We start from the raw sequence: 23,801 nt of genomic DNA, 5'->3' as shown, positions 1-23,801 counted from the left end.
CTTTCAATTACATGGCATTCAAGAGAGTAATAAGCATATAAAGGTATCATTATACCTATAAAATACTAATTTCAAATATACCAAGCCATTTCTCTCTCTAAAGGATGATATAATATTTATTTTGCTTATATATGTTAGTTTTAGCCAGGTTTTAGAAATGAAAATATTTTGATACTATTTAATAATTCTTTAATGAATATTTTAATAGTAACTGTTTTGTATTTGATAAACAAATTATAGTAAAACTTTTGGTAAACTTAAGATAATATCATGCTTGGAAAGCTGTAATAATTATAAATTTATACTTAAACCATATTTCTTTGTTTTTTTAAATTTCAAGACAGGGTTTTTCTGCATAGCCCTGGCACTTGCTCTGCAGACCATGCTGGCCTTGAATCACAGATCCACATGTGTCTGCCTTGCTGAGGTTAAAGTTATGCCCGCCACTGCCTGGCATATTTCTGCATCTTTAATGTCATAAATATTTGGAACTGTGTAATAATTACCAGCATTAGCAGCTGTATCTCCAAAGGATGATCCAAATGCCAACTTTATCGTCTGACAAACCCAACTGAAAAATAAAATGGGGGAGAGCATTAGTTAGTAGAACAGCCAATACGTATTGAGTATAATATTACAAGAGGTAAGAACTGTTGTTTTCTCATTGAAACATTAAAATTTAAAAGGAAAAAGCCTTCACATCAAATGATAATTATTCCTATTGATAATGATGATGATGATGATAATAATAATAACAATAATAATATAGTCACAACTAGAATGAAAACGAAGATCATGTGAGGTAAGTGTAACAGTTAAAAAAGAAGCATCTTTCAGTATGATATAAGAGAAAGTTGCATGGTTGAAAGTCAAATCTTCTAAGCTATGTTATCAATAAAGAAATAAATGGCTGACATGTCAATAATTTTATTTATGGCCACATTTTCATGATGGTGTATGAAAATAAAAAAAAATCTAAGTCATGGTTTCTTATTCCTAATATGCATGAATCATAGTTGTTTTGTCTTGTTTTGTTTTTCTTTTTTGAGATAGGGTTTCTCTGTGCAACAAAGCCCTGACAGTCCTGGACTCACTTTGTAGACCAAGCCTGCCTTAAATTCACAGATATCTGTCTGCCTCTTTTTCCTGGTGTGCAGGAATCAAAAGTGAGAGTTATGGAATTAATTGTTATTCATAATACTATGAATCATAGTATTAAAGTCATGGTAAATACTAGTAAGCTGAAAGTATGTAATGATACATTGGCTGATTTTAATCAGACAATATCTGTGAGCAATTGTTGCCAGACAAAAGGCATGTCACTGGATGCCTACACTAACAACAGAATAAGACAATCACTCCTTCTACTAATTTGAATGCCATTATTAATTTCCCTGAATTTCAGAAATCTGTACGTGAGTACCAAAAAAGAAAGATAGAAGTGACCAGTCTAAACTGTAAATAATATTAAATGTGTTTACCAAAAATACTGTTGCCTTCATAATATAGCATTTATAATGTTTGTTATGAATAGCTCAAAATTTCATATTTAGTTTGCTTTGTTCAACTACAATTATTTACTATCATGTGGATTGACATTGAAAATATATAATTTTAGTAATTATGAATTGGACTATAACAGTAAAAATTATGATACTAAGATTATTTTTTAAAGGTTCTTATTATTGATGAGATACATATATAATACAGATTTCTGTTTCTTAGTGACAGACTATAATTTAAAACTTTCTGGCTAGAATAATTCTTTAACTGATAGTATCTAATACCTTACAAAAATAAAACATATTCTTCACAGGCCTATTAAATCAATGATCTATAGTAATGAGACTAGAAATTTCATTAATATTTTATAGACACATATCCTAATATCAAGATTTTATTGGACTTTTCAGCTAACAAAAAAAATAGTAGTTTAAGTTATTTTATGGACCCATGCATATAGAAAACAAGATCAAGTTGGAATTCTTGTTTCCTTTCTTAATTTCTAGTATTTGACATTTGTGACTAGTGGCTACATATTGTAGTTTGAAAATAAAATGATCCTATAGGATCATGTATTTGAACATCTAGCCCCCAGCCATCAGCACTGTTTTGGAAGTTTCAGGAGGCAAAAATTGGCTTGGCAAAGTGAGTTTCTGAAATAGCCCTTGGTTTGTGATATCCAGGCTCCACTCCTTGTCTATTCTGACTCCTGACTCTGAGTGCAATGTGACTAGATTCACATTCTTCCTGCAATGCCTTTCAACCATGATAGACTATACTTTTAAACTGTTCCCAAAATAAAGCTTTCTTCTTTTTAGTTGCTTCTTGGCATATATATTTGGTCTCAGCAATGAGAAAAACAATACTAAATTTTGGCATTGAGGAATGCAGATGTTGCCATGGTAAATTTGATCATATAAATGGTAGGCCTTTGGAAATGGTCTGTTGGAGGAATGTAAAAGAACTTGGAGTTCTGTGCTACACAATCCCTAACATGCTGTAAATATAACCTGAGCTATAACTTAGGAGTTCTGACTACCAGGAGAAACATGGATAGCAGAGGCTCATCTCATGAGGTTTCAAAAAGAATAAGTACTCTATCAGAATCTGTGACAGACGACATTCCTGTTACATTTAGCCAATTATCTGGCTTCATTCTGCTTGTGCATTGTAAGATGATATATTAATTTGTTAGGCAGAGTAAATTTCAAGACAGGATAGCATTCAGGCTATGCCATGACAATTGTTTATCTGGATCTATTATGAGTGAAGGTAACAAGTAAAGTTAAAAAAATAGTATAGATGCAATTTACTGAGGTAAGGTATATGAATAAGTTTAGTTTCAGATAAGGCAGGAGTGAAAGTAATTTTAATTGTTACATTGATTGGCACAATAAAGAGAAATCTAGCCAGAGTATGGTGGTGTAAGCCTTTAATCCTGAACTCAAGAACCAAAGACAGGTAGGTGGACCTCTGTTCTAGGCCACCCTGTGCTACATAGTGAGTTCCAGGCCAGCCAGAGCTACAGAGTGAGACCGCATTTCACAGGCATAGTAACGTTGGGAGAGATAGAGAGGGGGAGGGAGGAGCAGGGAGAGAGGGAGGGATGGATGTTACTCTGTACTGAAGTAGAAAAGCGACCAATACCTCACCTATTCAAGTTGCCAACTTATAAAAATGCAAATTCATTTGAAAGGAGTGGCCTTGAATTGAGAATGCTACTGAAGGTGTTTCTTGCTCAAAAAAAAATGCTTGTGCAAGTACTTTTTTTTTTCAGGTACAGCCAACATTGCCTACTACAAGGGGCTAGACTACATCATGAGTTGTCTTTAAAATTCGACAGCATTATAATTACTCGTTTTGCAGATATGGAAGATATGAATGAGTTGGTAATTAAGGCTGTTACCAAGGATACGGAAAGACATGATGCCAGGAGTTGTATGATATGGTCATATTCCCTGCAAGGAGGTCATTGGGTGACACCCAAGTTCCAATAGAAACCCCAGGATGCTAGAGATACCAGGATCATATGATGCATGCTGAAGAAAGCTGCAGGCATGGAGTGAAGCTGACCTTACCTAGAAGCTATGTGTGCTTCCAGTGTCATATTTGGAGGGGAACAGCTACTTGAACACATTTGAGTCCAGATGAATATATCATGAGCTCAAGACGCTGGTACATGGTATTCCACAATTTGATAATTACCCTGAGAGGTTTCTGTCTTTTTTTTGTCAAATCTTTGTTTGCTATGTCCCCATTCTTCCTTTTTGAGATAGAGACATCTGTGCCTTTATAAGATGAAACATGCAACTTATTTTTATATGACTTTATAAGAGATCACAGTTAAGAGATTACCACAAGTCTCAGAAGAATCTTTGGGATATTACACAGTGTTGTGATTGTTTAAAGGCCTCAGGGACTTCTGAAGTTGAAACAAATATGTTTCACATTATAAGATCTCATCAGCCTATAGGGATTAGATGCAGGAGGTTTTGATCTGAATGTGAGGTATCTCCATGGGCTAATATATTTGAACATTTGGTGCTGTTTTGAAAGGTTTTAGAACCTTTAGGAAATAGAGATTTTCCAGAAGAACTGAATTAGTAAAGGTCACCTTAAAATTTGATAGCCAAGACCTACTTCTTGTCTGCTTCTTGACTACAAAAACAGTGAAACAAACCACTTCCCTTCTGGTTACCTTGCTTACTCTGCCAAAATGGATTATATCCTTTCTTATACCATAATTCAAAATAAATTTCTCTTCCCACAAGTTGTTTATTGACAGGGATTTTGTCACAGAAAAATAATATACTACTATATAAGATAGTGTATAGAATATTTACATGACTGTTTTATTACACAACATTCCTTAGGGTTAGATTTAATGTTTTGGAAAAATAAATTTTGTGCTTTATAGCTTGGTATCTGACAAAATTCAAAATTCTCATATTTCATTTGCTTCATATTTTTATTGGTATTTTCATATCTTTGGTGAACCTGTCATTCCTCCATTGACCCTCTAAAAGCTAAAATTTATATTTCAAAATAATTAATGTTTAAAAATGTATTTATACTTCAAAAATAATGTTTAAAAATAATTTTAAATATTAAAATATGTTGGAGAAAAAAATCTAGTATCTGAGCATGTAAAGAAAGAGAGAATGTATAATACAAATTAAATTTTCTATGTATTTCCTTACATTTCTGGCTCAGAAAAATTCTGACATCTATTAAAAATATCTCAGTATCGTTGCTGCATCCAAATAAATTATTTTAAGTCTATATGAAATCAACTTCCAACCCAAAGTAATCAAAAAAGACAAGGAGGGGCACTTCATACTCATCAAAGGTATAATCTTCCAAGAAGAACTCTCAATTCTGAATATCTATGCTCCAAATACAAGGGCAGCCACATTCATTAAAGAAACTTTAGTAAAGCTCAAAGCACACATTGCGCCTCACACAATAATAGTGGGAGACTTCAACACACCACTTTCACCAATGGACAGATCATGGAAACAGAAACTAAACAGGGACACAGTGAAACTAACAGAAGTGATGAAACAAATGGACTTAACAGATATCTACAGAACATTTTATCCTAAAACAAAAGGATATACCTCTTCTCAGTACCTCATGGTACCTTCTCCAAAACTGACCACATAATTGATCACAAAACAAGCCTCAATATATACAAAAATATTGAAATTGTCCCATGCATCCTATCAGATCACCATGGACTAAGGCTGATCTTCAATATCAACATAAATAATAGAAGGCCAACATTCACGTGGAAACTGAACAACACTCTTCTCAATGATACCTCAGTCAAGGAAGGAATAAAGAAAGAAATTAAGGACTTTTTGGAGTTTAATGAAAATGAAGCCACAACATACCCAAACTTATGGGACACAATGAAAGCATTTCTAAGAGGAAAACTCATAGCTCTGAGTGCCTCCAAAAAGAAACTAGAGAGAGCACACATTAGCAGCCTGACAACACACCTAAAAGCTCTAGAACAAAAGGAAGCAAATTCACCCAAGAGGAGTAGAAGGCAGGAAATAATCAAACTCAGGGGTGAAATCAACCAAGTGGAAACAAGAAGAACTATTCAAAGAATCAACCAATCGAGGAGCTGGTTCTTTGAGAAAATCAACAAGATAGATAAACCCTTAGCCAGACTCACTAGAGGACACAGGGAAAGCATCCTAATTAACAAAATCAGAAATGAAAAGGGAAACATGACAACAGATCCTGAAGAAATCCATAACACCATCAGATCCTTCTACAAAAGGCTATACTCAACAAAACTGGAAAACCTGGATGAAATGGACAAATTTCTAGACAGATACCAGGTACCAAAGTTAAATCAAGATCAGGTTAATAATCTAAACAGTCCTATATCCCCTAAAGAAATAGAAGCAGTCATTAATAGTCTCCCAACCAAAAAAAAGCCCAGGACCAGATGGGTTTAGTGCAGAGTTCTATCAGACCTTCAAAGAAGATCTAATCCCAGTTCTTCACAAACTATTCCACAAAATAGAAACAGAAGGTACTCTACCCAACTCATTCTATGAAGCCACAATTACTCTGATACCTAAACCACAGAAAGACCCAACAAAGATAGAGAACTTCAGACCAATTTCCCTTATGAATATCGATGCAAAAATCCTCAATAAAGTTCTTGCTAACCGAATCCAAGAACACATCGAAACAATCATCCATCCTGACCAAGTATGTTTCATTCTAGGGATGCAGGGATGGCTCAATATACGGAAATCCATCAACGTAATACAGTATATAAAAAAACTCAAATACAAAAACCACATGATCATCTCGTTAGATGCAGAGAAAGCATTTGACAAAATCCAACACCCATTCATGATAAAAGTCTTGGAAAGATCAGGAATTTAAGCCCATACCTAAACATAATAAAAGCAATCTACAACAAACCAGTAGCCAACATCAAAGTAAATGGAGAGAAGCTGGAAGCAGTCCCACTAAAATCAGGGACTAGACAAGGCTGTCCACTCTCTCCCTACCTATTCAACATTGTTCTTGAAGTCCTAGCCAGAGCAATTCGACAACAAAAGGAGATCAAGGGGATACAAATTGAAAAGGAAGAAGTCAAAATATCACTTTTTGCAGATGATATGAGAGTATATATAAGTGACCCTAAAAATTCCACCAGAGGACTCCTAAGCCTGATAATCAGCTTCAATCAAGTAGCTGGATATAAAATTAACTCAAACAAGTCAATGGCCTTTCTCTACACAAAGAATAAACAGGCTGAGAAAGAAATTAGGGAAACAACACCCTTCTCAATAGTCACAAATAATATAAAATACCTTGGTGTGACTCTAACTAAGGAAGTGAAAGATCTGTATGATAAGAACTTCAAGTCTCTGAAGAAAGAAATTAAAGAAGATCTCAGAAGATGGAATGATATCCCATGCTCATGGATTGGTAGGATCAATATAGTAAAAATGGCTATCTTGCCAAAAGCAATCTACAGATTCAATGCAATCCCCATCAAAATTCCAACTCAATTCTTCAATGAATTAGAAAGGGCAATCGGCAGATTCATCTGGAATAACAAAAAAACCTAAGATATCAAAAACTCTTCTCAAGGATAAAAGAACCTCTGGTGGAATCACCATGCCTGACCTAAAGCTGTATACATAGCAATTGTGACAAAAATTGCATGGTACTGGTATACTGACAGACAAGTAGACCAATGGAACAGAATTGAAGACCCAGAGATGAACCCACACACCTATGGTCACTTGATCTTTGACAAGGGAGCTAAAACCATCCAGTGGAAAAAAGACAGCAATGGTGCTGGCACAACTCGTGGTTATCATGTAGAAGAATGTGAATCGATCCATACCTATCTCCTTGTACTAAGGTCAAATCTAAGTGGATTAAGGAACTTCACATAAAACCAGAGACACTGAAACTTATAGAGGAGAAAGTGGGGGAAAGCCTTGAAGATATGGGCACAGGGGAAAAATTCCTGAATAGAACAGCAATGGCTTGTGCTGTAAGATCGAGAATCGATAAATGGGACCTCATAAAATTGCAAAGCTTCTGCAAGGCAAAAGACACCTTCAATAAGACAAAAAGACCACCAACAGATTGGGAAAGGATCTTTACCTATCCCAACTCGGATAGGGGACTAATATCCAATATATATAAAGAACTCAAGAAGGTGGGCTCCAGAAAATCGATTAACCCCATTAAAAATGGGGCTCAGAACTGAACAAAGAATTCTCACCTGAGGAATACCGAATGGCAGAGAAACACCTGAAAAAATGTTCAACATCCTTAATCATCAGGGAAATGCAAATCAAAACAACTCTGAGATTCTACCTCACACCAGTCAGAATGGCTATGGTCAAAAATTCAGGTGACAGCAGATGCTGGCGTGGATGTAGAGAAAGAGGAACACTCCTCCATTGTTGGTGGGATTGCAAGCTTGTACAACCACTCTAGAAATCAGTCTGGTGGTTCCTCAGAAAATTGGACATAGTACTTCAGGAGGATGCAGCAATACCTCTCCTGGGCATATATCCAGAAGATGCCCCAACCGGTAAGAAGGACACATGCTCCACTATGTTCATAGCAGCCTTATTTATAATAGCCAGAAGCTGGAAAGAATCCAGATGCCCCTCAACAGAGGAATGGATACAGAAAATGTGGTGCATTTACACAATGGAGTACTATTTAGCTATTAAAAAGAATGAATTTATGAAATTCCTAGGCAAATGGATGGACCTGGAGGGCATCATCCTGAGTGATGTAACCCAATCACAAAGGAACTCGCACAATATGTACTCACTGATAAGTGGATATTAGCCCAGAAACTTAGGATACACAAGATATAAGATACAATTTGCAAAACACATGAAACTCAAGAAGAACGAAGACCAAAGTGTGGACACTTTGCCCCTTCCTAGATTGGGAACAAAACACCCATGGAAGGAGTTACAGAGACAAAATTTGGAGCTGTGACGAAAGGATGGCCCATCTAGTGATTGCCATATCCAGGGATCCATCCCATAATCAGCCATCAAAGGCTGACACCATTGCATACACTAGCAAGATTTTGCTGTAAGGACCCTGATATAGCTATCTCTTGTGAGACTATGCCGGGGCCTAGCAAACACAGAAGTGGATGCTCACAGTCAGCTATTGGATGGGTCACACGGCCCCCAATGGAGGAGCTAGAGAAAGTACCCAAGGAGCTAAAGGGAACTGCAACCCTATATGTGGAACAACAATATGAACTAACCAGTACCCCGGATCTCTTGTCTCTAACTGCATATGTATCAAAAGATGGCCTAGTCAGCCATCACTGGAAAGAGAGGCCCTTTGGACTTGCAAACTTTATATGTCCCAGTACAGGGGAACGCCAGGGCCAAAAAGGGGGAGTAGGTGGATAGGGGATTGGGGGGGTGGGTATGGGGGACTTTTGGGATAGTATTGGAAATGTAAACGAGGAAAATACCTAATTAAAAAAAAGAAGAAGAAAGCAGTAAGAGATTAATTATATGTTATATAAACTTGTAGAAACTTTAAATTTTACTATATCTAACTATTAAAATTAATATATTTATTTTTTATTTTTTTGGTTTTTCGAGACAGGGTTTCTCTGTGTAGCCCATGCTGTCCTGGAACTTACTCTGTAGACCAGGCTGGCCTCGAACTCAGAAATCTGCCTGCCAAGTGCTGGGATTAAAGGTGTGTGCCACCACGCCCAGCTTCAATATTTTTATTAAGTTATCAAATGCTATTATGGTAGAAATTTTTTCATTAAACTGAGTGTTCATCCATTGACATACACATTCTAATGGAATTATGAATTTCCACATACACTAACATTTTCATGAAAAATTTCCTTCTATGCCCTCGGTGATTCAAGCAGACTGCAATTCTCCATGGGATTTCTTTATATTTTCTGATAGCATTTTCTTGCATTATTGATTTTTAAAATTTAAAAATTAAGTGTTCTACAGATACACTTAGTAATCTTTAATAATCTGTTTTGTTAAACATTGTTAAATATAAGCAAAAACTGAAAATAAATGTAAGACTTGTGTTGGGGTTGATAAAGATGAATTCTTAAAAGTTCAGAGTCAAACGTTATATATTACTTGTTTCTTTTTTTAAAATAACATAGGGAACAGACTTCTGTCAGATTAGCTTAATAAGAAAGTATGCCAGTAGAGCAAAGTTTGGTACTGACAGTAATACTTTAAAACTAGTGGCTGCTCAACTGCAACATAAACAGAGTGTGCAGTATTTGCCTGATCTAGTCTCCATCTTCTCCTACTGGATTTTGGGGTGGTGAGAGGAACTGATGCTAGGTAGTGAAACTCATGCTATCTTCTAGGTCATGACTAATAAAGATCATATATCTTATCCAGGAGTACCCCTCACTTGGCCAGCCTCTGCCAAAATTGTATAGACTCATTTTTAGGTATCTTTACATTGGTCTAGATATATCAACCTCAAACTGACAAGGTAATTCTTTATGTGTTAGCTAGATTTCACAGTGCCGGAAGGTATTATTTTTGTAGGCTGCTAGAAAAGAAAATACATTAATGATTCTACCTTAACAAAACACTGGAAGCTACAATATGCTCCACCATACCACAGGGGCATGTGCTCCACTATGTTCATAACAGCATTATCTGTGTTAGCCAGAAGATGGAAATAACCCAGATGTTTCATGACAGAAGAATGGATACAGAAAATGTGGTTCATTTACACAGTAGAATACTACTCAGCTATTAAGAATGAGGACATCCTGAGTTTTACAAGCAAATGGATGGAAGTAGAAAATATCATCCTGAGTGAGGTAACTCAGACCCAAAAGGACATGCATAGTATGTGGTCACTAATATGTGGATATTAGCCAAAAATTACACACTACACAGGATACAATACACAGAGCTCAATGAGGTTAACGAGCAGAAGGGTCCAAATGAGGATGCTTCAAATCCTACTTGGGAGGGAGAAGAAAGTAATCACATGAGGCAGGGGAAAGGAGGAACCTGGATGGGAGAGGGGATAGGGAGAGAGAAAGGGGAACATGATCAGGTATTGGGGGACGGGCTACAGGATTGAAGCTCTGAGGGCCAGCAGAAAGAATGGAAACAGGCAACCTCCAGAGATAGGGGGTTGGCAGGATCCTCTAGAATATACCAGAGACCTGGGAGGTGAGAGACTCTCAGAACTCAAAGGGAGAGACCTTTGATGAAATGCCCTACACTGGGGAGAGGGAACTTCTAGAGTCTACCTCCAGCAGGAAGACAGGACATCAAGTGGAGGGATGGGGTTGCCATCCCACAGTCGAAACTCTGACCCAGAATTTTGTTCTTTCCTGTCTGAAAGAACTGCAGGATCAAAAATGGAGAAGAGCCCAAGGGAAAGGAAGTCCAGTGACGGGCCCATCTCAAGGGGACTTCAAAGCCTGACACTACTGCTGATGCTATGGTGTGCTTACAGACAGGAGCCTAGAATGGCTGTCCTCTGAGAGGCCCAACCAAGAGACTGAACTTGTGGACAGCTGTGGTTGAATTAGGGAAAGGCTGGAAGAAGCTGAGGAGGAAGGCAACCCCATAGGAAGACCAGAAGTCTCAACTAGTTAGGACCCCTGAGATCTCAGACACTGAGTCACCAACCAGGCAGCATATACAAGCTGGTCTGAGGCCCCTGACACATATACAGCAGAGGACTGCCTAGTCAGGTCTCAGTGAGAGAAAATTAACCTAACTTTTCAGACTTGAGACCCCAGGGAGTGAGGAGACCAGGTGGGGTGGGGAGTTGGGGGGATGGGAACATCCTCTTTGAGACAGGGTAGGAGGAATGGGATGAGAAACTATGGGCAGGCAGAATGGGGTAACAAATGGACTGCAAAATTAAAAGTAATAATAAAAAAAACTGTTAGAACTTTTTTGATACTTATTGATCACTTAATTCTTATGAATATATTACTTTTAGAAAGTATTTTTAGAATTGGATTTGAGATATTTTAAAGATAATATATCTGCATTCATTTTATAAACTCTATTTCTATCTTGTATATATGGGCTTCAGCTGTTCTTTATAAAAACAATTATACTTGTTTGGAATTATTATTCCAATAGAAACACAGCTACACAACACCATATGCCCTTTCTGAGGGTTTTCTGATTTTATGTGTAGAAATGTAAAGCCAAATAATTGCCATGAAATATGTTCATGTGTTAGCTATATAAATTCATTTTGGTGAATTAAGCACTGTAATTTAATAAAATAATTTCTAATTTTTGTTAAGTTATATATATCAGGTCACAGTTGCACTTATCCTGGATATTCTTCAGTTATGAAAATCTCCTTTTGTCTATCTAGTTATCTAACATATTTAACCACATAACTTAGGAACGTCTTGCTTTGACAATACTTTACAAAGGAGAGGAAATTGATGTCAGAATCAGTCTTCCATTATTAAGATAAAGATATCCTCACTGAAAGGAACATCTCCAAATTTCTTGTTATATGATCTATGAACACAGTTTCTGTGCTTCTGAATGAGTTGTTTAAATTATTGTGGTAAATATTAAATTTAAAAGGCTAGTAGTTGCTTAGATAAGATGTATATACAGCATTGAAAACATTTTAATTAAACTTCCAGACTTTTCTTTTTTTGATGAGGATGAGATAGAAACTTTTATCAAAGATTGGATGACATCAATTCTAATACTTTTCTGGGTAGGATACTAAGAAAGTAAATTTTATTTGAATTCTCTAAAGGAAAAAAAAACATCATCATGCATTCCAGATCCAGTTTGTGATTATGTCCTATGGAATATAAATTTCTATATCCAACAGTATTACATCATCAGTGTGGCTGAGTTCAGGTAGAATAGAATAATTTGCCACCTGGCTCCAATTACATACATTTGAATCAGAATATTGTTCAATTGCCTATATAGTGCAGGCTGGCCTCATCAGAAACTCCTATGTTTTTCTTTACTCTCCCTAGTGGCTAGAACTACAACTACATTCCACTATTTCCAGCTACAACTCTATGTAGACAATTCAATCCCTTTGCCTCAGCCTCCTGAATGTTGGGATTATGGACATGAATCATGACACTCACCTAAGATATTTTTAATGATCACATATGCTGCCAAATTTCCTCTGTTAAATTTGTCTTCCATACTATCAAACAGTATGATCTCCTTTAAACATAAACAATCACTACTATAGTTGATGGTTAAAAGTTTTCAGTAACTTTGGATCTCCTTCACGGTAAATTCGAAATTTCAATGCTGCCTCACTTAAGTCCTCTCAAGGAAGAACTGTCCATATCTCTATTGTAGCATATATTATACTGCTTCACTATTTTCTTTTAAATATTCATCCTCTCATAGCCTGTTGATGAAAGAGACAGCCTTCATCATGTTTGTCGTCCTCTTATTACATCTAGGCACCCAAAATTTTATGGGTCAATGTGTGCATTTATTAAAAGCTGAGTGATGTAATTTATCAAACACTAATTCTAGTCTTCAATAAATGGTGCTGCTCCAACTGGTGGTCTGTATGTAGGAGAATGAAAATAGATACATATTTATCACCTCACACAAACCTCAAGTCCAAGTGGATCAAGGACCTCAAGGTATCTAACAGAATGTGAATCTCAAGAAGAGGAAGTGGGAAAGAGCCTCGAACTCATTGACACAGGGGAAACATTTTCTGGACACAACAACAATGGTCCAGGCTCTAAGATCAACAATTGATAAATGGGACCTCATGAAACTGGAAAGCTTCTGTAAGGGAAAGGACACTGTCAATAGGACAAATTGGCAACCTACAGATTGGGAAAAAAAATCTCCACTAACCCTACATCCCACAAAGGACTAATATCCAAAATAAAGAACTCAAGAAGTCAACCTCCAAAAACCCAAATAACCCAATTAAAAATTGGGTACAGAGCTAAACAGAGAATTCACAACAGAAGAATCTTGAATGGCCGAGAAGCACTTAAAGAAATGTTCAAAGTCCTTAGTGATCAGAGAAATGCAAATCAAAATGACCCTGAGATTCTACCTCATATCAATCAGAATTCCTAAGATCAAAAACTCAGGTGACAACAGATGCTGGGGAGGATGTGGAGAAAGAGGAACACTCCTCCATTGCTGGTGGGATTGCAAGCTGGTATAACCACTCTGGAAATCAGTCTGGCATTTCCTCAGAAACCTGGAAATACTTCTACCGGAAAAAACAGCTATACCACTCTTGGGCATATACCCAAAAGATGCTCCACAATACCACAGAGGTATGTGCTGCATATGTTCACAGCAGCCTTATTTGTAATAGCCAGAAGCTGGAAACAACCTAGATGTACCTCAACCAAAGAATGGATACAGAAAATGTGGTTCATTTACACAATGCAATACTGTACGGTTATTAAAAATGAGGACATCATGAATTTTGCAGGCAAATGGATGGAACTAGAAAATATCATCCTAAGTGTGGTAACTCAGACCCGAAAGTACATGTACTCACTCATAAGTGGATATTAGCCAAAAAACACAGAATACCTAGGATACAACCTACAGACCATAAGAAGTATAACAAACAGAAATGCCCAAGTGGGGTTTCAACCCCACTTAGAAGGGGAAAGGAAATAATTATGAGAGGCAGAGGGACAGAGGGACCTGAATGGGAGAGGGGAGAGGAGGGGAAAAGGGAACAGGATTAGGTATGAGAAGGCAGAAGAAAAGCCCAGAGGGACAAAGAGAATGAAAGGAGATAAGCAGCATCAGTGGTGAGAGGTGGGGAGACACTGTAGAAAGTATCAGAGATCTGGGGGTGAGAGAATCTAAGGACTCAATGGCCAAAATGACCTTAGCCAAAATGCCCAACACTGGGGAGAGGGAACTCGAAGTGTAGATAGGGCCTCAAGTGGAGGGTCTGCGTTACTAACTCACAGTCAAAATTTTTGACTCAGAACTGCTCCAATCTAAAAGAACTACAGGGACAAAAATGGAGAAGAGACTGAAGGAAAGGTGGTCCAATGACCAGCCCAACTTGGGCTCCATCTTATGGGAGGGCACCAAGGCCTAACACTATTACTTACAGACAAAAGCCTGTCATAGTTGTCCTTTGAGAGGCCCTATCACCAGCTGACTGAGACAAATGCAGATGCTTACACCCAACCATTGGACTAAAGTTGGGGACTCCTATAGAGGAATTAGGGGAAAGATTGAAGAAACTGAAGGGGAGAGCGGCCCCTTAGGAAGATTGTCAATCTCAACTTACCAGACCCCAGAGAGTTCCCAGAGATTGAGCCACCAACCAGGAGCATACACTGGCTGGTCCAAGGCCCCTGGCATATATGTAGCAGAGGTCTACCTGTTCTGGCTTCAGTGGGAGATGAACTTAATCCTGGAGAGCCTTGAGGTGTCAGGGAAGGGGAAGGCCTGGTGGGGGAGAGAGCACCCTCTCAGAGGCAAGGGGGAGGAGGAATGGAAGGACGAACTGTGGGAGGGGGGACTAAGAGGGGGCAATGATTGGAATGTAAATAAAATAATTTAAATGAATAAATGAATAAACAAACAAAATAAGAATAAGGAAAAGGACTGGAGAAATGGCTCAGTGGTTAAGAGCACCAACTGCTCTCAGCAACCACATGGTGGCTCACAACCATCTGTAATGGGATCTGATGCCCTCTTCTTGTATGTCTGAAGACAGCTGCAGTGTACTCATATAAATAAAATAAATAAATCTAAAAATCAAAGAAACAAAAAAGTGTAGAAAAAGAATAAGGAAAAAATCATACAAGTAATCTTTCAGTGTGGTACCCTATTGAGACACATATTTAGTTTCACAAGAAGAACTTTCTTACTTTGCCTAAGGCATATTATGTCAAGGTAAAGCTAGTTTTCACAGATCATAATAACCAGACTTTAGTTTTACAAGCCTTTGTACAGATATATACTTTTATTTCTTTGGGACAAATGCATAAGTCTGGAATGACGGGACCATGTGTATAATACATGTTTAACATCTGTTTCCTAATGTAATTTGCAGCCTTTCCATTTCTAGTAGAAATGGGTGGATATTCTAGTCACTCTATACTATCAACAGTGTTCAATAGTGTCAGTGATTTTATTTTGACCATTTTTAATAAGTGATACAATGAGTGAAAATGTTGGAAATTATTTTTCATGATTATCTATTATCTAAATATCTTTGATAACCAAGTATCAAGTCAAATATTTTTATTCATATTTTTTCTTTTTTAAAAGTATTTTATTGTATATTTTCTTTATTTACATTTAAAAAATTTTGTATTCACTTATTGAAATTCATTGTATATTTTGGATATAACCATATTTAAATGCAGGGTTTGTAAATATTTTTCTGTATTTTGTATTTTAATTTTCTTTATCACTCAAAAATAAGATATTTCATTTCAATGGTTCAATTTGCCAGTATATTTGTGGATGGTGATTCTAATAACTTGCTTAGAATATATTTGTTCTTCCCATTATTACAATAATTTATCTCTTCTCTTCTTCCTCTCTTTTTCTTTCCTTCTTTCTCTCTCTCCTTTTTCTTTTCTCCTTCTCCTTCTTCTTCCTTCTCCCTCTTCTTCCTTCTCCTCCTTCTTTTCTTGTGTGTGTGTGTGTTTACATTTGTGTATGTGTATTGTAGGGTCTCATGTATCTCAAGCTGACCTCAAACATGCTCTATAGAAGATGACTCGACATGATCTTCCAGCGTTTGCCTCTAAGTGCTGGCATTAGAGGCAAGAGCAACCATGCCTGGTTTACATAGTGCTGAGTATCAAACCAGGTGCTTTACGCATTACTGAGCAATCACTGAACCAACTGAGTTACATCCTCAGTCCTCTATTAATACAACATTGCCTTTATTTATTATTTTTATATAAAGGTCATGGTAGATATCAAATTTTATTATATTGTAATTTAATATAGTATAATAACATAGATAGGACAACTTGCTTGAGTTGGTTCTTTCCTTCAACCATGTGGGTCTTGAGGATAAAACTCAGGTCTTGCAGTAAGCACCCTTATTTGCTGAGCCTTCTTGTTGAATCAAGTATTTAATATATTTGGATACTATTTTAAATGACATTTTAGAATTTTAATTTCTGATTGCTTGTGGTTGAAATAAAGAAATACAAAATTTTTGTATATTGATTTTTAAATCCTAGAATCTTGGTCATTTCATTTATTACACATTGCTTTCAAAATGACTTGGATTAATTTTCTATATAGATAATCAAGTTACCTGTAAATAAAAATGCCCCCACTTATTCACCTTTCTTGGTTGACAATACAGAATAAAATCTCAAGTATAATATTGAATGTATAATAAGAATAGACACTTCAGCTTTCTTCCTTACCTTAGAACGAAGTACTTATTTCAGATTAATTCTGATGTTAAATCTATTTTATTTATGGCTATTTTTATCAAATTAAGAAAATTCTTTTCCATTCCATGTGTGTTGTGAGTCATCATGGGTAATAGATATTGTTATAGGCAATTTTGGTGTCTACTGAATTAGGATAATTTTTAATGTATTTATATGGCATAATTATATGGAGTATTTTTCACACTGCTGTGGTTAAAGAAACCACAATAAAATTTATCCTACGTAGTTCATTGTGGTAAGTACTTTCATATTGCTACACACACACACACACACACACACACACACACACACACACACACATATATATCAGGAGTTTTAAATCATGCAGAACTTGAATGTATCTCCACTAAATGTCTCACATGTATGCTCCCATGGTTCAATTTTCTGTATTTGTGAATTTAATTAATTTAAGAATTTTACAGTATTAGTACTTTTATGACTGGGGTTATAAGCTGCCCTGTGTGGGTACTGGGAACCGAACTCATTAAGATTGGTTCTAGAACGGAGAAGTTAGAGAAAGGATTGAAGGAGCTGAAGGGGTTTGCAATCCCATAAGAAGAACAGCAATATCAACCAACCAGACTCCCCATGGCTCCCAGGGACTACACATGGTGGGACTCATGGCTCCAGCTGCATATGTAGAAGAGGATGGCGTAGTTGGACATCAATGGGAGGAGAGGCCCTTGGTCCTGAGAATGCTAGATGACCCGATGTAGGGGAATTTGAGGGCGAGGAGGTAGGAGTGGGTGGATGGGTAGGAGAGCATCCTCATAGAAGCAGGGAGATGGGGGATGGGGTGGGGGGAACCGGGAAAGGGGATAACATTTGAAATGTAAATAAAGAAAATATCCTAAAAATTTTTAAAAAGAGATTGGTTTTATCAAGACCATGCCTTTCCTTCTAGATTTAGGGTTAGTTTGTTTCACTGTTCTTACAGGGGTGAATTTTAGTTGTTAATTTTTGATTGTTCTTGTTTGTGTATGTGTTCATTTGTTTTGGCTGGGTTTGATTTTTGTTTTTTTGTTTTTGTTTTCCAACTTGGCACAAATGAGTCACTAGAGAGAAAGGAATCTTAATCCAGAAAATGGCTCCATATGATTGACCCGGTGTCTTAGTCAGGGTTTCTATTCCTGCACAAACATCATGACCAAGAAGCAGGTTGGGGAGGAAAGGGTTCATTCGGCTTATACTTCCATACTGCTGTTCATCACCAAAGGAAGTCAGGACTGGACCTCAAGCAGGTCAGGAAGCAGGAGCTGATGCAGAAGCCATGGAGGGTTTTTCTTTACTGGCTTGCTTCCCCTGGCTTGCTCAGCCTGCTCTCTTATAGAACCCAAGACTACAAGTCCAGAGATGGTCCCACCCACAAGGGGCCTTTCCCCCTTGATCACTAATTGAGGAAATACCTTACAGTTAGATCTCATGGAGGCATTTCCTCAACTGAAGCTCCTTTCTCTATGATAACTCCAGCTGTGTCAAGTTGACACAAAACTAGCCAGTACAGACAGACACACACAGGTCTATTGGGCATTTTGTTGACTAATGAATAATGTAGGAGGTGTTTCCTAGGCTGGTTGTTCTGGAGTAGAGCTCCCTGAGCCATCCAAGGGGAGCAAGTCATTATGCAGTATTTTTCTATGGTTTCTACTCTATTTCCTGCCTCCAGGTTCTAGAGTTTAGTTCCTACTCTGATTTCTCTTGTCATTAGTGTGGGCATGTAAGCCAAATAAACACTTGCTTTGCCAAGTTGCTTTTGGACATGTGTTTTATTATAGCATCACAAAACATAATAAGGCAATATTTATGGTTATAACTTCCTTCTTATCCCTGCTTTTGCTGTATCTCATAAGTTTTTGTTATATTTTACATTCTTTATTTTTACTTTTCTACATCAAAGTATTTTTAAATTTCTTGTTTGACTTCTTGATTCATGTGTTGTTCTATAGTATATTGTTTAATCCCAACATATTTGTGGATTATTTTTCATAAAATAATTGAGAGTTGAAGTATTATTTTGAACAAACATGAAACGTAGAAACAAGAAATAACAATTCAATTATGTTTCTAAACTCTATTCCTACCAGACAGAACTTAAATAAAGTTGAATTTGACTTACACTCACTGGAGAACAAGAGTATAAAGAGTTCTCAATATATGAAGCCTAAAATATGTGATCAAAAAAGTTTGTCAGGATAGTCCATCCTTTCAACTTAGCTCTGAACTTTGTCTCTGTAACTCCTTTCATGGGTATTTTGTTCCCTATTCTAAGAAGGAATGAAGTATCCACCCATTGGTCTTCCCTCTTCTTGATTTTCTTGTGTTTTGCAAATTGTATCTTGGGTGTTCTATGTTTCTGGGCTAATATCCACTTATCAGTGAGTGCATATCTAAGAACTTCTTTTGTGATTGGGTTACCTCACTAAGGATGATATCCTCCAGATACATCCATTTGTTTAAGGATTTCATAAATCCATTGTTTTTAATAGCTGATCAGCCACCAAACCCAGACACTATTGCATATGCCAGAAAGATTTTGCTAAAAGGATCCTGATGTAGCTGTCTTGTATGAGGCTATGCCAGTGCCTGGCAAATACAGAAGTGGATGCTCACAGTCATCTATAAGATGGAACACAGGGTCCCCAATGGAGAAGCTAGAGAAAGTACCCAAGGAGCTGAAGGGGTCTGCAACCCTATAGGTGGAACAACAATATGAACTAACCAGTACCCCAGAGCTCATTTCTCTAGCTGCATATGTAGCAGAAGATGGCCTGGTCGGCCATCACTGGGAAGAGAGGCCCCTTGGTATTACAAACTTTATATGCCCCAGTACAGGGGAACGCCAGGGCTAAAGAAGCAGGAGTGGGTGGGTAGGGGAGCAGGGCGGAGGGAGGGTATAGAGAACTTTCGGGATAGCATTTGAAATGTATATAAAGAAAATATCTAATAAAAATAAATTTAAACAAAGTTTGTCAGTCTTTTATACATGTTTACTCTTGAGAAAATGTCTATATAGAACTTCTAGTCTTGCCCTTTTTCTTATCTGTCTCTCAAGTTACTTAGGTATCGTGGTGATAGTTAATATAAAACAAATAAGCAATTATTAATCATGAAACATCACATATTGCAATTTTTTGCTTCATTGGGAACTTGTAAATTCACTCAGATTTAAGAACAATGAAAACCCATATTTACTTTAGTTGTAGTAAGGATGTCTTTACTAAGAGTTATCTGTAAAGTCCTGCATGACAGATATATTTGTATGTAATTCATTGGATAATAGCCACCATTGGAATTTTCAGTTTATAATTTCATTATTGGTCTTTGAAATACTGTTTTTGAGTACTGAATGAATTTACTGTTCTTTAGGCTTTTTGGTCTCAAATGCTATGGTCCTCTATTGAGATGAAAACAGTGAGTGAATTAACATTCAGTGGTTTATGGAGGGTCAAATTTAAAATAATAGTGACTTCAAAGTTTTAGTTCTGTTACTCTTTGTTTTTAAAAGGTACATGGACATATTTTTTAATAGTAGAAATTAGTGTGTTGAGAGTTTTTATATCAAATTAACTAAAGGTTCTGAATTATTTGTAAGGACTTTTATTTTTCTTTCCTTTAGCTAAGGAAGGATACTTTAAAAACTTTAATCCTTTAAAAATATACTGAATCTTATTTTATGACCAACTTAGTGGTCTACCTTACCTAGACAATTTCTCATGATTACTTAAGAATGTGTGTTTCCATGCTCCACTATGTTCATAGCAGCCTTATTTATAATAGCCAGAAGCTGGAAAGAACCTAGATGCCCCTCAACAGAGGAATGGATACAGAAAATGTGGTACATCTACACAATGGAGTACTACTCAGCTATTAAAAAGAATGAATTTATTAAATTCCTAGCCAAATGGATGGACCTGGAGGGCATCATCCTGAGTGAGGTAACACATTCACAAAGAAACTCACACAATATGTACTCACTGATAACTGGATATTAGCCCCAAACCTAGGATACCCAAGATATAAGATATAATTTGCTAAACACATGAAACTCAAGAAGAATGAAGACTGAAGTGTGGACACTATGCCCCTCCTTAGATTTGGGAACAAAACACCCATGGAAGGAGTTACAGAGACAACGTTTGGAGCTGAGATGAAAGGATGGACCTCGTAGAGACTGCCATATCCAGGGATCCACTCCATAATCAGCATCCAAACGCTGACACCATTGCATACACTAGCAAGATTTTATTGAAAGGACCCAGATGTAGCTGTCTCTTATGAGACTATGCCGGGGCCTAGCAAACACAGAAGTGGATGCCCACAGTCAGCTAATGGATGGATCATAGGGCTCCCATTGGAGGAGCTAGAGAAAGTAGCCAAGGAGCTAAAGGGATCTGCAACCCTATAGGTGGAACAACATTATGAACTAACCAGTACCCCGGAGCTCTTGACTCTAGCTGCATATATATCAAAAGATGGCCTAGTCGGCCATCACTGGAAAGAGAGGCCCATTGGACTTGCAAACTTTATATGCCCCAGTACAGGGGAACACCAGGGCCAAAAAGGGGGAGTGGGTGGGCAGGGGAGTGGGGGTGGGTGGATATGGGGGACTTTTGGTATTGCATTGGAAATGTAAATGAGCTAAATACCTAATAAAAAATGGAAAAAAAAAGAATGTGTGTTTCTGTTTATTTTTTATATATTTGCATTTGTTTGTATGTGCATGCTTTCATGCTTGTATAGTACATGTGACACAAGGCACATTATATGTACATCATAGTCTGTTTGTGGAGGTCAGAGAAAGACCTGTGCATGTGGGAGTCAGCATGTTTCTTTCACCATGTAGATCCCTAGATGTGCTTCAGATCACCAATACTGACAACAAATGTATTCACCTTGCCCTGATTTTTAAAAAAGTAACTCTTGACTCAAAGTCCATATTTTTCCTGATTAAATTTGGGCATTTGTGCTTTCAATCAGTTTCCATCTTCTACAACTGTGCTACATACAGTTTCCATTTTCAAGGGAAACTTTTTTCATCCTTTCATTTTCTATGTGCACTTATATGATACAGTTTAAATCAGGAAAATGCAAATCAAAACAACACTGAGATTTCACCTCACACCAGTCAGAATGGCTAAGATTAAAAAACTCAGGTGACAGCAGATGCTGGTGAGAATGTGGAGAAAGAGGAACACTCCTCCATTGTTGGTGGGATTGCAAGCTGGTACAACCACTCTAGAAATCAGTCTGGCGGTTCCTCAGAAAATTGGACATAGTTCTACGGGAAGATCCAGCAATACCACTCCTGGGCATATACCCAGAAAATGCTCCAATATGTAATAAGGACACATGCTCCACTATATGTTCATAGCAGCCTTATTTATAATAGCCAGAAGCTATGTCCCTCAACAGAGGAATGGATACAGAAAATGTGATACATTTACACAATGGAGTACTACTCAGCTATTAAAAACAATGAGTTTATGAAATTCTTAGACAAATGGATGGATCTGGAGGACATCATCCTGAGTGAGGTAACCTAATCACAAAAGAACTCACATGATATGCACTCACCAATAAGTGGATATTAGCCCAAGAGCTCAGAATCCTTCTTAGAAGGGGGAACAAAATAACCATGGAAGGAGTTACTGAGACAAATTTCAGAGCAGAGTCTGAAGGAACGACCATACAGAGACTGCCGCAATTGGGGATCCATTCCATAAACAACCACAAAAATCAGACATTATTGTTGATTCTAATAAGGACTTGCTGACAGGAGCCTGATATAGCTGTCTCCTGAGAGGATCTACCCGTTCCTGACTAATACAGAGCTCACAGTCATCCATTAGACGGAGCACAGGGTCCCCAATGAAGGAGCTAGAGAAAGTACCCAAGGAGCTGAAGGGGTCTGAAGCCCCATAGGAGGAACATCAATATGAACTAACCAGTATCCCCAGAGCTCCTTGGAACTAAACTATCAACTAAAGAAAACACATGGTGGGACTCATGGATCTTGCTGTATATGTAGCAGAGGATGGCCTAGTCAGTCATCAATGGGAGGAGAGACCCTTGGTCCTTTGAAGGTTCTATGCCCCAGTATAGGGGAATGCCAGAGCCAGGAATGGGAGTGGATGGGTTGGTGAGTAGGGGGAGAGGGGAGACGGGAGAGGATAGGCGTTTTTCAGAGGGGAAACTAGGAAAGAGGATAACATTTGAAATGTAAATAAAGAAAATATCTAATAAAAAATAAAAAAGGATAAATTGAGACTCTATGTCCTTTGACTATAGAATGTATTCCATTTAAATGTAATTACTGATGTTGAAGGACTTACTATCGACATTTGTTTTATTTTGCTCATGGTTTTGTGGGTCTTGTTCCTCTCTTCCTGCATTCCTCTGAATTCCATTCACTTTGTTATAGTTACATTCAGTGACAAGTATTTCTTCCTTTTGTATATTCCAAAGATGTTTTGGTTTTGGTTACCATTGCAATTGTATAACATATATTAAAGTCACAACTTTATGTTTTAAATGGACAACTATTTCCATCAAGTTGAAAAACTCCACTGATGGATTTTTACTTCTGGATTTTGTTACTACAACAATACATATATTTATTTTATATACTATCAGTATAGATAATTAATTTCTTTTTTTTCCATTTTTTATTAGGTATTTAGCTCATTTACATTTCCAATGCTATACCAAAAGTCCCCCATACCCACCCACCCCCACTCCCCTACCCACCCACTCCCCCTTTTTGGCCCTGGTGTTCCCCTGTACTGGGGCATACAAAGTTTGCATGTCCAATGGGCCTCTCTTTCCAGTGATGGCCGACTAG

The 23,801-nt window shown here is 37.3% G+C and overlaps 1 protein-coding gene across 1 annotated transcript in view; it reads right to left on the bottom strand.

The window, feature by feature from the left end:
• Positions 1-23,801, bottom strand: part of 4933403O08Rik (RIKEN cDNA 4933403O08 gene) — a 77,913-nt gene that overhangs the window by 27,010 nt on the left and 27,102 nt on the right. The window contains exon 7 of the mRNA XM_011247708.1: positions 507-571. Within this exon, the coding sequence (XP_011246010.1) occupies positions 507-571 (65 nt within the window). The remainder of the gene's footprint in view (positions 1-506; positions 572-23,801) is intronic.

This window comes from Mus musculus, chromosome X (genome assembly GCF_000001635.26).
Source record: "Mus musculus strain C57BL/6J chromosome X, GRCm38.p6 C57BL/6J".
In the NCBI taxonomy this organism is placed as follows: Eukaryota; Metazoa; Chordata; class Mammalia; order Rodentia; family Muridae; genus Mus; species Mus musculus.
This window is presented reverse-complemented; position numbering and strand designations above follow the sequence as displayed.